Below are 14,471 nucleotides of genomic sequence, written 5' to 3' on the forward strand. Positions count from 1 at the left end.
CTTTCACCTCTTCTCAGACAACTGTAAAAGGACTCACTTCCAATCTGCACACAGAGAACTGTATGAGCTTATTGCTTTCATTCAGCAAGGTCTCAGACTGCCAGAGCTTTGAGACATCCAGAGACCATGAGTCTGAAAAGGTCCAGACCTCACTGATAGCACTTCGAAGATGATTTATAAATTGCACACAATTTTCTCATACTTCAGAGCATTATTATCCAAACATTATGGCATTATATAGATGTGGTGCACCAGCTAAATCAGTACATTTGTAATACACAAGTTTCCAATCTGCATTTTAGCTGACTAGTGGAATCATCTGTATTAGATCAGGGGGAAATATTCAAGCCAGTGGTGTTCCAGGATCAGGAGTGGAAACCACAGTGCTCATTAGCTTGAAAGAGCCACAGTAGCAGCCCACGTTCAAGAAATCCTTTAGTGTTTTACCCCTTTCTTCTCTGCAATGCTGGTCTCGGAGCAGCACTAACATCGCTGCAGTCCTCCAACCCCTCGAGCAGGAGAAGCGGAACAGCAGCAGCACCGGCTGTCCAGAATCCATCACACCATCCAGCTTTGATCCGTGCGGGAGCACTGCTCACAAAGCCGGCTGGCTGCTACGCTTGGCAATGAAGGAGAAAAATGCCCTCGGAGTATAAGAGATGAGAGACTGAGAGAGAAAGGAAAAAAGGGGAAGGGGAGGGGGAAGGAAAGACTGTGTGTGTGTGTTTTATGTGGATGTGTGTAAAAGAGAGAGAGAGAGAGAAGACAGCTCTGCAACACTCAGCACTTCTAATCAGAACGCAGCCCAAACCCAGTCATTTTGTGGCGAAGGTTTCTGTGTGCGAATGTGAAAAAAAAAAATGCCATGCTTACACCAAAACGCTCCGGCGTGGAGAAAAACACATTCCCCAGGCTGAAATACTGTGTTTTGGATTCTTACGAAGCTTGCAACCACATCTGGAAACATTATTCTTGGAAGACAGGTCATTATCCGTCTTAGCCAGCAAGAGGCTGGGGGAGGAAACCGAGAGGAGAAAAACACAAAGTGAAAAACAATAAATTGGAGCGGTCAGACGAATGACCACCGGATATCTGGATGCAGAACTTACTCTGATTAGCGGTGATCAGATTTAAGACACAGCCCTTGTGTTTCACTCCAGACAGTACATGCTATGTCTTTAGAAGAGTTTCAGTATCTCATGAGATGAGATGCTATTGTTTTGCAGTAAGCAGAGGTTTTGTGTGCTCTGATTAAGTGCTGAGTAGCATCCAACCATTTGGCAGATGCAGCTTACAATCTGAGTCATGTTACAAAGAGCATTTAGCATTGGGTATCTTGCCCAAGGAATCGTATTGCTATAGTATGGTGTGGTTGCCAAGACTGTGTCTTGAAACCCTGTCATCAAAATAGAGATCTGCAGCATTCCCACAATGCCCTACCAACATATCATAACAATAACGGCAATTTTCAAAATTGCAGGACAAAACCATCTCACTCACATATGTATAGAGCACACATTTGGACTGTTACAGTGTCTAAAGGCCCCTGCTGTTCTGCTGCAAAGGGCAGCCCACAAACAGTGTGCTGTGTTTCATGTTTTATTTCTTGGCAGATGTAGTATGGCAACTGTGTACGAAAGTCAATGTGAAATGGAAGTCATATTACATTTTCCTTTGCTATGTTTGCATCATCACGTAGAATTGCTGGGCTTTGTGCTCTATGATACTAAATGGTGTTGTGGGTAGGTGCAGGTTATTTTTAGTTAATCTCATTTGTCTTTAACCACTGGTGCATGAGGTCGTGTTCAAAAACTCAAAAGATATCCTTGATGCAAGGGCAGGTTGCTGTAGAATTAAATCTTTTGAAACCTGTTAAATATGACAATGAGAACTGAACTATGGATTTCAGGTTGACTCTCAGGAGAGGTTGACCCTCAGACAGCCAACCATGGTAACATCAAGCCTAAACAGGGAAACACTCATGGCAACCCAAGTATAGAATAAACAGTGATGTCATGGAAGAATTGATGGATATTGAAAGGTCAGAAAGTTGGCAAACGATTGCAGATTGATTGATAATGGTTTGAAAACCCGGTTCGAGTAGAGTGACCCTGTTTTGAAGCAGCTGTTGCTGTTGAAATAAGGTGGTTTGGCTAGTGGGTTAGTCAGCAGAAACACTGGGACTGGATGATATCTCTTGACCTTTCTGCAAGCATGCTCTAAAAACACTCATGGCTACAAATAGTGTTACCACAAAGTTTTCTGCTTGTCTTTGTCCTATTTTTTGCCTTAACCACAGCACTCCACCTCCACACACACACACACACACAAACACACACACCCCAACACAATGCAGCCTGCAAGCTCTGTGGTTGGGGTTTAGTCTCGGTTTGCAAGGAGGAACTGGCTACAGGCCTGTTGGTTCTTTCCTTTGGCAATGGAGTTTCCATTAGCACATGTTTCTAGCAGCTCAGGACAACTTTCAGCCTTTCATTATGGGTCAAAATTACACAACCTACGGTTCTTTGTCATGGAGCAGTACAGGGCAGACAAGGGGTCCTCCATAATCCTCTTCTTGGCACAAGTTTGAAGGCTGACTTGCTACAACAAAGAGCTGGGACAGCAAAATGTAGACTAAGGTTGATTGCTAGAAATTCAGTAATGCCAAGGCCTCAAACCCATGTCATGGTGAAGGTAGTATTCCTTCATTCATTCATTCATTCATTATCTGTGAGCACTTATCCAGTTTAGGGTCACAGTGGGTCCGGAGCGTACCCTGAATCACTGGGTGCAAGGAACACACTCTGGATGAGGCACCAGTCCATCACAAGGCACCACACACTCACACATAGGGACATTGCTACTGATCGCTGTTTCTTGCCGCTCAGCGAGTTGTTTCCACATCTGTGCGTCTGGTCCCAGGGCTAGGCTGGGCCTTAACTCTAGCTATGAGCAAGGGATGGGATGGAAAGTGTAGCGCTGTCTCAGCTGGGCTTTGGGTGGAGGAACTGTTTAGTCATGCACAATCCTGCCGAGAGCTGAGAGCAGAATCTCGCATGATGTAAATAGCTCAGTGTATTGTGGAAAAGACTGGCAAAGGCTGGGAGTGGAGATTGTTGAGCTTGAGTAGGAATTTCGGTCTGTTTTTTTGTTTACTGTTTTTCTACTTTTGTGTCTCACTATTAATTTATCTATCTATCTATCTATCTATCTATCTATCTATCTATCTATCTATCTATCTATCTATATTCCTTTCACGCTCACATACTCTAATACAAAAACACAATAAACTTGTACGTATTGGAGTGGGCAAACGGTGTGGATCTTCAATAGAACATTTTTGTCAAAATGTGTGTGTGTGTGTGTGTGTGTGTGTGTGTACAAGAGCATTAACAAATCCGAAGAGCCACATTCTGAAATCGCACACAATGAAGCCAACACACATTTCAGATGTACTGCCAAGACCCAAGAAAGAAAAATCAATGCGCTCTGTGTGTGTGTGTGTGTGTGTGTGTGTGTGTGTGTGTGTACCCCTCTGCTCTTTGCTGAAGCTGCTGCCTTTGATAAGTGAGCATGAAACATATTCACATAGTTTATTCACTATGTGCCTCATGCTGAAGGCCTGTGTGTTATTAACCCATTCTTACATTGTGTGTGTGTGTGTGTGTGTGTGTGTGTGTGTGTGTGTGTGTGTGTGTGTGTGTGTGTATTTTAAGAGAGTGTGTGTCTGAGTGAATGTGTACCTTTAGATGAAGTGTGAAAGCATTTGCGGCTTTGTCTTCATGTTGCTCCAGGAGAGATTGTGTATGTGTGTGTGTGTGTGTGTGTGTGTGTGTGTGTGTGTGTGTGTGTGTGTGTGATCTATTTCCTCTCTGCATGGTTAAAGCTGTGAGGGGGTGGTCATGGTGAGATGTTAAACCATGCTGCTATAGCAACACTCAGGGATGGAGTGGATCAAGGATCAGGGTTGTGTGCGTGTGTGAGTATCTGTGCACGCTTGTGTGTGTGTGTGTGTGTGTGTTCACTAGTCTTTAATTCTGGTAGTTTTGAAAAATGTTTGAAATTTAATGTATTTCTCTCCCTCTCTCTCTTTCTCTCTCTCTCTCTGTGTTTAGGGTGAGAGCGGTATGTCCGTAGATGAGCAGCAGCTTGAAGCCCCGATGTACGTGTATGAGTCGACGGTGCACTGCACGAACATCCTGCTGGGCCTGAATGAGCAGCGGCAGCAGGGCCTGCTGTGTGATGTCACGGTGCAGGTGCAGGGCAAAGAGTTCAGAGCCCACCGGGCCGTCCTGGCCGCCTGCAGCGAGTACTTCCTCCAGGGCCTGGTGGCTCATGGGGATAAGGAGTTGGTTTTCACCATGCCTGACGAGGTACAGAACAGCGGCACACACACACACTTCTTAAATCTGGTCAGAGCAAGAGTAGGGCTCAGTTTCCAGCTTGAGCAGGGACTCCACTGTAGAAATGAGTCCCTGGGTCAGACGCCTAATACAGTATTCAATTAATATTTAATTCATTAGTCATTCTAGATAGAAGCTACTAAATCTATCAAATACGACACACTCTCAGAAAAACTGTCACTGTGGTGGTACCCCCTGTAGTTCATATTCAGTGCTTTTTCAACTATGGAACATAATTGTATCATATTCTATGTTAATTTTAGATGTTTACGTTGTAATATGTTGCATTTCATATGCTTTGTTTCATCTCCAGAACAAAACTGCACTCTTAAACCATTGTTCTACCTTTAAATGTACGTTGTTTGTACGTTTAGTGAACAATAATGTACCTGTGAAGACCTCACAATGGAAGTCTATGAAAAAATATATTTTATTCAAAGTCATTTTGGAGCATTTCTATTGGTCCATTCATCATGACATTTTCAGACAGTGTGAAGGACAGATCAAATGATCAAAAGGTGTAGTAAACTAAACGTCCACTAAAATGTATGTAAATTATTGGGTCTAATCATCTCCACGAACCAAAAAATACTCTATATTCAGTCTGTGTTACCAGCCCTGTTTGTCCAATCAAATCCTTCAGATGTAAACACAGGATAATGAAGTCTGATGTGGACCCGGATATGTCCACCATTCATTATTCAGTATCCAGCCAAAGTGGCTGTCAGGTTATAATTTTTTCTCAGCGGTCAGGAAAAATAGCAGATTATATTTAACATGTACAGCTCCACAGCTTTTATTACATCTTTCTTTGATTTTGCGAGAGCTGCTTGCATTGTTTTCATTCTTCCAAGAAATTTGCAGCCAAACCTCCAAAATTCAGTCTTAGAAGTTGGTTGCAGTTTCTGACACTTACGATCACACGATCCCAAGTGTACTCAGTGATTTTTCGGCCTGGGCTCTAAAGTGGCCACTCCCTTGGTCTGAAAATACCACCAGTGTTTTTTTGTGTCTATTTCCTTTTTCGCAGGAAGGGCTCTGACAGATTGACAGATGAAAGGTTCTGTTAGTCTGTTCTACCAGGTCTTGTGTGGTTCTTAGGGGTCCTGTTTTGTCGGAATGTCTTAACACACGTTTGACGTGCAGTTTTGGAAAAATAATTTGCTGCGAATTCCAAGTTTGACTGAACACAGTATGGTCCCTGATTTCTGAGTGTCTTATATAGAAAGACATATAATAAGCCTTTAATGCCAATACATGTATAAGTGTCATACCACTTTACTAACATAGCTACTACCCTCAATTATCACCTCACTGTCACACTGTCACACCCACAAATGCAAAATGTGAAATTCAACATTTCCACTGAAGTGTCACTGTCACACATTTACATACATTACTGCACTGCACAGGGATCCATCATATATATATATATGTGTGTGTGTATATACATAAATGAACGTTCACACACCCACACACATGCAGTACCACACGCATGCGCACAACATGCAGCACATGCTCTAAACTGGGCCATGCGTTTCATTGCTGCCTCTTTGTTACAGGGGCCTTCAGTAGGTACAATAGGGATAATTATCACATTCATATAATAACATACATTTAGAGATTGCTGGTCAAATCTTGTTGATTTTCCTAAGTCAAAGGTTATCTTAAATATTACATGCGTCAGAAATGTAAAAATTAAATTCTATCGCAAACAATGAAAGTGCTTTTCTCAATTTCAAATTTGAACTTTATTTGATCGTAATGTTTATTAATAATAAAAGAATTATTGTGAAAATAATAAGAATAAATGCCCAGTTATTGTTGTATAATACATTAATGCTAACTGGTATATGTCAGATGCAGAATTACATCGGACATTGTTCTCTGTAGAGAATATACAGACAAATGTTAGACATGGTTCTACCGAGTGTACCCAAACATTTGCATGCACATGCATTAATATCATATTAGGACTGAAAAACTTTTATGTGTATACAGCTGTGCCCTGTGGTCGTTACATTGTTGTTTCAAGCCACTGTAGAAATGCAATTTCAATTTAATTACGTTTAATTAAATATTTAAATTGTATTTAAGTATCTAATGCACAAGAGTAAAAGTTAGAAAACTGGCTTCATTTCTTGCCCCTTCTAATGCAGTTTTCTTTCATTCAAATAATAATTTGAGTATATACCTTTGAATATGAATTATAGCACAGTGATTAGAAGGGTTAAACTTGGCGCGGGGGTTGATGGTACACCATGAATCTGCAGCGCATTCCTGATGTTGGTCAGCATTCAGAAATGGCCCCAAGGAAGAGGCGGCTTGTGAAGTGAGAGTGTACTGCCCATGCACTTCTCCCACCTCATCCTTCATTAATTATTCATCCCTCGCTTCCGCACTCAGGTGTGAGTGTGAATGACAGGAGAAAGTGACATCTTTTGTAAACGAAGGGGTAGGATAAAATCCTCGAGTACTCCTCCTCCTCCTCACCTCAGGTGCGGGTGAGAATGTGTCATTTTGTGGAGAGTACAGAGAGAAGGGTGAGGTTATTGCTAACTGTCAGATATAGCTTGACTGCCACTTGACATTAGACAGTTAAACTGCTGTTAGTGAACATGTGAAATGAATCCTTGTACTGAATACTGGATGTCAGTCTATACACTACACCCTGCATGTCCTAAACATTCATTACCATCACTTAAAATATGTGTATTGAGATATAAGCTGGACACAACTGAATAAACATAACGTGTACTGTCTATACAATAACATGAAATGAAGTGGGTACTCTGGAGCAGCTGTACATGAACTTAATCAACATTAAATGTAATTACATAATTAATTACACATTTATGTATAGTTTATTACATTGTAACTAGGTTCAAATTATGTAAGCCTACATTTCTAAATAATCTTTGCATTGGTTTTAATGCCCAGATTAAAAGGATGGTCTTTTTTCATGTTAAAACAACACAGCATTGGCAAAAGTAATGTTTATCATTTGATAAATATCATTTAAATAATACTAAATTACTATAACACAAATAATAACAAACTGAAAGCTTATAATCCGATCATTTGAGCCCATGTCCCCAAATGCGGACTAATTACTATGTAATTATTATGTTATTACAGTTTTATATATGTTTGCCATGTGTAGGGTCAAGTGTTATTATGAGGGATGCCCTTTGTCTTGTGAGGGACGGTAATGCGATAAAAGCTTTGAAAGCAGCGCAAAGCAAATGATGCGAAAGACTGCAGAAGACTGCCACCTACATGTTCTAAAGGGCAAGTGAAGGCGGTGGGGGTTGGGGATGGGGGTCTCACCAGGCTGGGGGGTTGGTGGGGGATTGAGTGGTTGAGGAAAAAACACACTGCAGATGAAATGTGAAACAAAGACCACCCCTCCCCTTCTCTTCATCCTCTCTCTCTCTCTTTCTCTCTCTCTCTCTCTCTCTCTCTCTCTCTCTCTCTCTCTCTCTCTCTCTCTCTTTCTCTCTCTCTCTGTCAGTCTTTCTTCTCACGACCCCCCACTCTTTCTGTCCCCCATATCTCTCTCCTCCCCCCTACAATGACCTTGTTTATTGTTGAAGGGAAGGGGGCCGCACTGGGTTAGTGACATCATTGCTGTTAGCCAGCATGTATTTAGCCCAGAGAGAGAAAGAGAGAGAGACATACAGAGAGAGATAGAGAAAGAGAGAGAGAGAGAGGCTGTTAACGGCTCTTTGTTAGAAGAGTGTTTCTGAACAGAAGCTTGAAAAACACCAGCTATCCCACTCAACAAAGGAAAATGAAAGCTGGAATCAGTGCCATATCATCGCTGGAATACTGAGGCATTCCTACAACTGTCAACGACTTGATGTTTCTGATCAGTTTTGTTCCGAGTTCAAGTTCGGTTTCCAAATAAAGCACTGCCCCAGCTTCGTCCTGTCTGACCTCCTAAAAACATCAACAGAACCATCATATTTTACAAACCGCCTGTTATTTAGTGCTTGACAACCTACTATCATCTGTTTGTGGGGAAACGAGAAGCATTTTATAGGAACAAAACCCACTGCTTATTTTTATTCGGGTCATGCTATGTGCTGTAAATGGCAAGTTCTGAAACAGAAGCCCCTGGGTCTTTAAAGAGTGGATAGTTTAATTGATTTTAAAATTCTCTACATATATCTCTACATATATTTGCAAATAACCACACACTAGTTTCATTTTATTAATGCAGTCAACGCTGTGAAACACTGGACAGAGTGTTAGTGATTTCACCCTGTTTTGCATCAAGGTCAAGTGAGTGAGGTTTTAAATGGCTAAGACTAGACATACATAGGACTCACAAGTTAGAACGATGTGGGTTCTGTGTGTCTCTAACTTTACAATTACAGAGTGGTTTGGACAGTTCAGTGGAATTTATTAAATCATTGCCACATGCCAAATGTATGCCATTATACAGTTTTTATTTCGCCATATAACTTTTGGTTTATTACTATGTAATTGCACATTAATATTGCCTGCAATAACATTGTAATTCCTGATAATTCCAGCCTTAACACTGCTTCCAACCTAATCTTAACCAGATCCATAACCCTACCTTTAACCTTAACCCTAACCCTGAGCTCCAAAAGAAGAATGCAGCTGTTTAGAGAATGTAGGTTTTTAGCAATAATTTTGTTAAAATTTTTCTATGGAAGCAATTTTTCACAGTTTTTATGTTATCAACCTCTACTATTACTTTTACTGTTACCGTGTGTTTTTCATTGCAGGTCATAGGTCTCCCGTTATTTAAAATGACAGGAACAAAGAGTTGTTTGAGTGGCAACAAGTGCTAAGACTGCTGCCAGTTTGCCAGACTTTCCTTTAAAGGACTTTGGCATACTTAGTTAGCATTATGCCCCCAGCCAAGCAAAGTCAGTCCCTCCGTAGCCTGACCTCACCCTGACTTTGCTAGTGATTAACAAAGCTAAGCTACGTCGTCGAAGACAAGCTGTGAGTGTGTGATTTGCAGGAGAGAGTGAGGCTACATCTCGGTGCAACTCTAAATAAAGACTAAGACTTTATCTCCAGACTCTTAGATACTCCGGCCTTATTTGGGGAGTTGTTAGAGAGAGGGATTTAGGCAGGGCTGAAAGGGTTAATGTTTAGCAGGTATTATGGTGGACAGGTGCAACACACACCCACACACACTGAGGTTTGCTGAGTGGCTACAGACCAGGCTGTGATGGGGGGTAATCCTGAGGATTGAATGACAAAAGTAGCCCTAACACACTCTCAGACCAGACAGCAGACTATCACATGCTTAGCGTAGGCAGATAGTGGGAGAGAGTGAAAGAAGTACAGAAGAATAGACAGATAGAGGGAAGTGAGAGACAAGCAGAAGGAAGGACAGTGTAGGAGGTAAACAAAGAGAAGAGAAAAACTAGTGAGTACACTTGAAGTGATGAAAAAATGAAGCAAAACTAAATGTCTAGTCACTGCTTAAGGCGCCATACAGTGATGCGAGTGATTGCGTGACACTTATGGACCAATCAGAGTCAAGGAGAGGTCCCAGAAGAATCTGTTCAGCAACTACAGCACATTAACCACATTGCACAATTGATTTAGCATGATGCCAGTGTGCTGTTTGCCAGTACAGGTGTGTGTTACACTATGTCACTGGTGCTCTCCTGCAAGCGTGTTGATCTCTGATCACTGTTAGAAACATTAAGGGAGAATAATCAGAGGTGAAAAGCAATGAAAGTGAAACTCATGTGCATTATTTGATCACACCCCTGATATCTCCAGAGTCCTGAGCCTGGTGAAGTCCCAGTGTGTGAAGGGCAGACGGAGGGGAAGTCCTGGTTTTTTGGATTGAGAGCTCACATCCTCCTCTGTCTGCTCAACGTTAAGTTACAGTCTGAAGGGATTAGTCATTACACTCTCTGATTTAATCCGCTACTCCACGAAGGGTTAACACCGCATAGCCCTCACCAGCATGAGTGCCACACTCACTAAACCCACCACCGTTAGAAAATCACACTCGCCACTCAGTTTGCCACTAAATGACCAGGGGACCAGCAGTTTAAGATCTGAAGATATAATGAGCCGAGATAAGAAGTTTAATAGCAAATATTTAATCAAATTCAATCAAAATAGACACCTTTATACAGTACGGATGATTCTCTAGTGGTCATTTAGTAAAAGCCAGAGCACAAGTAACACTTGTAACACTTCCAGCATCCTCCAAAAGTTAAAGTGCAGTCTCTGCAGAGCTGAGCCCAGAGTTTTCAGAAACAAAAGCTCAGTTCTCACCATCACAGGTCAGTGGAACACTACAATGAATTTGATGCTGAAATTTTCAGATAAAGATGCTAGCTAGTGTTTGTAAACATTGTGTGAATCCTGGGAATGGTCTTTTAATAATAATAATAATAATAATAATAATAATAATAACAACAGGGCGGCACGGTGGCGCAGCAGGTAGGTGTCGCAGTCACACAGCTCCAGGGGCCTGGAGGTTGTGGGTTCGAGTCCCGCTCCGGGTAACTGTTTGTGAGGAGTGTGGTGTGTTCTCCCTGTGTCTGTGTGGGTTTCCTCCGGGTGACTGTCTGTGAGGAGTGTGGTGTGTTCTCCCTGTGTCTGCGTGGGTTTCCTCCGGGTGACTGTCTGTGAGGAGTGTGGTGTGTTCTCCCTGTGTCTGCGTGGGTTTCCTCCGGGTGACTGTCTGTGAGGAGTGTGGTGTGTTCTCTCTGTGTCTGGGTGGGTTTCCTCCGGGTGACTGTCTGTGAGGAGTGTGGTGTGTTCTCTCTGTGTCTGTGTGGGTTTCCTCCGGGTGACTGTCTGTGAGGAGTGTGGTGTGTTCTCCCTGTGTCTGTGTGGGTTTCCTCCGGGTGACTGTCTGTGAGGAGTGTGGTGTGTTCTCCCTGTGTCTGCGTGGGTTTCCTCCGGGTGACTGTCTGTGAGGAGTGTGGTGTGTTCTCCCTGTGTCTGCGTGGGTTTCCTCCGGGTGACTGTCTGTGAGGAGTGTGGTGTGTTCTCTCTGTGTCTGGGTGGGTTTCCTCCGGGTGACTGTCTGTGAGGAGTGTGGTGTGTTCTCTCTGTGTCTGGGTGGGTTTCCTCCGGGTGACTGTCTGTGAGGAGTGTGGTGTGTTCTCTCTGTGTCTGCGTGGGTTTCCTTCGGGTGACTGTCTGTGAGGAGTGTGGTGTGTTCTCTCTGTGTCTGCGTGGGTTTCCTTCGGGTGACTGTCTGTGAAGAGTGTGGTGTGTTCTCCCTGTGTCTGTGTGGGTTTCCTCCAGGTGACTGTCTGTGAGGAGTGTGGTGTGTTCTCCCTGTGTCTGGGTGGGTTTCCTTCGGGTGACTGTCTGTGAGGAGTGTGGTGTGTTCTCCCTGTGTCTGCGTGGGTTTCTTCCGGGTGACTGTCTGTGAGGAGTGTGGTGTGTTCTCTCTGTGTCTGCGTGGGTTTCCTCCGGGTGACTGTCTGTGAGGAGTGTGGTGTGTTCTCCCTGTGTCTGCGTGGGTTTCCTCCGGGTGCTCCGGTTTCCTCCCACAGTCCAAAAACACAAGTTAATAGGTGGATTGGCGAGTGTGTGAGTGTGTGTGTTGCCAGGGTGTATACCTGCCTTGCGTCCAATGATTCCAGGTAGGCTCTGGACTCACTGGGACCCTGAACTGGATAAGGGTTACAGATAATGAATGAATGAATGAATAATAATAATAATAATAATAATAATAATAATAATAATAATATGCTACACACATATAGCACCTTTCAGAAACCCAAAGTCACTTATAATGTCAGGAAAAATAAAACATACCGTTTTAGTCCTGTGTGTTCACATTCATAATGAAACTTGATTTAAAAGCAATTATTGATCTTAATAACAATGCATAATAATAATGATGTTAAACGTATATAGCACATTTCAAAGGACACAATGATTCTTTACATTATGAGAGGAAAAAATAAATCAAACATAGAACCATCAGAGTCATGTGTTTTTCACTCGACTACAGACGCAATGATAAAAGGTTTAATGAAGAACCTGGAAGCCCATAAAAAATACAAATATAAATATATAAAATGTTCTGTCAGTGAATGGCGGTTGTAAAGGCAGGTGACATAAAGTCTTACAAACACTGTCCTACAGTCAAGTGTTCCCTCATTACTAACAATTAGTCAAATGTAAATCCGTGACAGAAACCGAAACTTGAATGCAAGCCGCAATCAGCCGCAAAGCGAAACCGAAAAAGTTGAGTGCACAAACAGTTAATGTGACGTAAAGGAAGCGGAATTATTACAGAACTTGTCATAACTATTCCATATGTCAGTATTATTCATTAGTCCTGGTTGTAGGGCTGATTACTGATGTTCAGTGGTGCACACGCAGCTTGAAGAACCTCCACAGAAATGTATTTGCCAATGATATGAAATGCTTTGGAGCAGCGGTACATGAGGTCACTCTGTCTAATGCCAAGTGTGGAACAGAGGGCAATAAAGCCCTATGTTCGTCATTGCAGTACCTCTGGGGTGAGTCAGAGTGGTGGTTTTGATTGAATTAGTGCTTAGTTGGTTGCCATCAAACTGTCACAGCAGCTCTGAACCCAGAAGAGTAGAGGCAGTTCCTGCAGCAAAAGTCCAGACACACTGAGACGGAAAGAGCACTCTGTAGTGCATGTTGTGTGATGAATTGGAACACAGCCGGTCTTAATAGAAGTGTCCTTGTGTGCCTCTTTACAAGGGAGTGTCTGAAAGCAGTGAAAAGAGACATGGCCCATTTTATTGTGTCTGGACTTGAAGGTTAGTCAGCAGGTTTCATATCGCAGACGCCTCACCTCCAGGACGTGTGTGTGTGTGTGTGTGTGTGTTGGTACATTTATGTACTCTAGTACTGTCGTTGTGCAGGTCTTTGACTCATTAACATTCATGACATGTGGGAATTGTGCTCATTTGCATAAATTAGCCATCTTCACTATAAGGGGGGGGGGGACTGATGTAGGGATAGAGAGAAAGGACAAGACAAGAGAGCTAGAGGGATTTTGTGTGTGTGTGTGTGTGTGTGTGTGTGTGTGTGTTTGTGTGTGTGTGTGTGTGTGTGTGTGTGTGTGTGTGTGTGTGTGTGTGTGTGTGTGTGTGTGTGTGTGTGTGTGTGTGTGTGTAAGATAAAGGGCGGACACTGGGGAGGGGGTGCTTTGGGGATCTGCACATTTCCATGAACTGCTTATGGGGCGGATTATTTTGGGCAGAATTCCTGAAACCTGCACCAGAGTTATCAGAATGTCAGAGGAGCTTGAATATGATACACACACACACACACACACAAAATAACACAGAGAGAAATAGTGGGGAAATAGAGTGAGTGAAAAGGAGAAAGAAAGAGAGTAACAGCTAGAGAGAGAAAGAAAGAGAGGGAGAGAGAGAAAAAAGAGAGGGAGAGAGAGAGAGAGAGAGAGAGAGAGAGAGAGAGAGAGAGAGAGAGAGAGAAAGAAAAAGAGGGAGAGAGATACAGAGAGAGAGAGAGAGAGGGTCTTTCTTTCAGTAATGGCCCAGATCTATCATGCTGATTAATGGAGTTGTGTGTGTGTGTGTGTGTGTGTGTGTGTGTGTGTGTTTGAGAGAGAGAGAGAGAGAGAGAGAGAGAGAGAGAGAGAGAGAGAGAGAGAGAGAGAGTGTAAGTGCTGTGATTCATGTGTCAAAACTCGTCTGTTAATGAGCCTCACTTCTGTAATTTCCACTGTACCTTCACTAATACTCTTTCATTTCCTTTGTTTGCCTCTCCTGTCTTTCTCTCTTTGGTGGAGGGCATAAGTAGTGCATGGTTACAGTAACAAACTCAATATGAAATTACACATTCAAAGTAATAATAAACCTAATCTTATGTAAAAGCTCTGCCATCTGGAACCACCTCTTAGACTTTAACTGTAGTTATTTACTGAAGGACACAGTGTAAAAATGCAGTATGCAGAGTGCTGTATGAATAACTATTATGTCCAGATTTAGAGCTGCGAGAGGGTTTATTACTAAAACTAGCCTGAGTGCTGTTCTAACACTGAAAACCCCGCTGGTGCGCTATTAAAATTTCATATAGCAAATTCAG

At 42.6% G+C, this 14,471-nt stretch overlaps 1 protein-coding gene across 1 annotated transcript in view; it reads left to right on the forward strand.

The window, feature by feature from the left end:
• The window catches only part of bach2b (BTB and CNC homology 1, basic leucine zipper transcription factor 2b), a 92,311-nt gene that overhangs the window by 59,662 nt on the left and 18,178 nt on the right, over positions 1–14,471 (forward strand). The window contains exon 2 of the mRNA XM_066677701.1: positions 4,116–4,373. Within this exon, the coding sequence (XP_066533798.1) occupies positions 4,128–4,373 (246 nt within the window). The 5' untranslated portion in view covers positions 4,116–4,127. The remainder of the gene's footprint in view (positions 1–4,115; positions 4,374–14,471) is intronic.

Source organism: Hoplias malabaricus, chromosome 7 (genome assembly GCF_029633855.1).
Source record: "Hoplias malabaricus isolate fHopMal1 chromosome 7, fHopMal1.hap1, whole genome shotgun sequence".
NCBI lineage: Eukaryota > Metazoa > Chordata > Actinopteri > Characiformes > Erythrinidae > Hoplias > Hoplias malabaricus.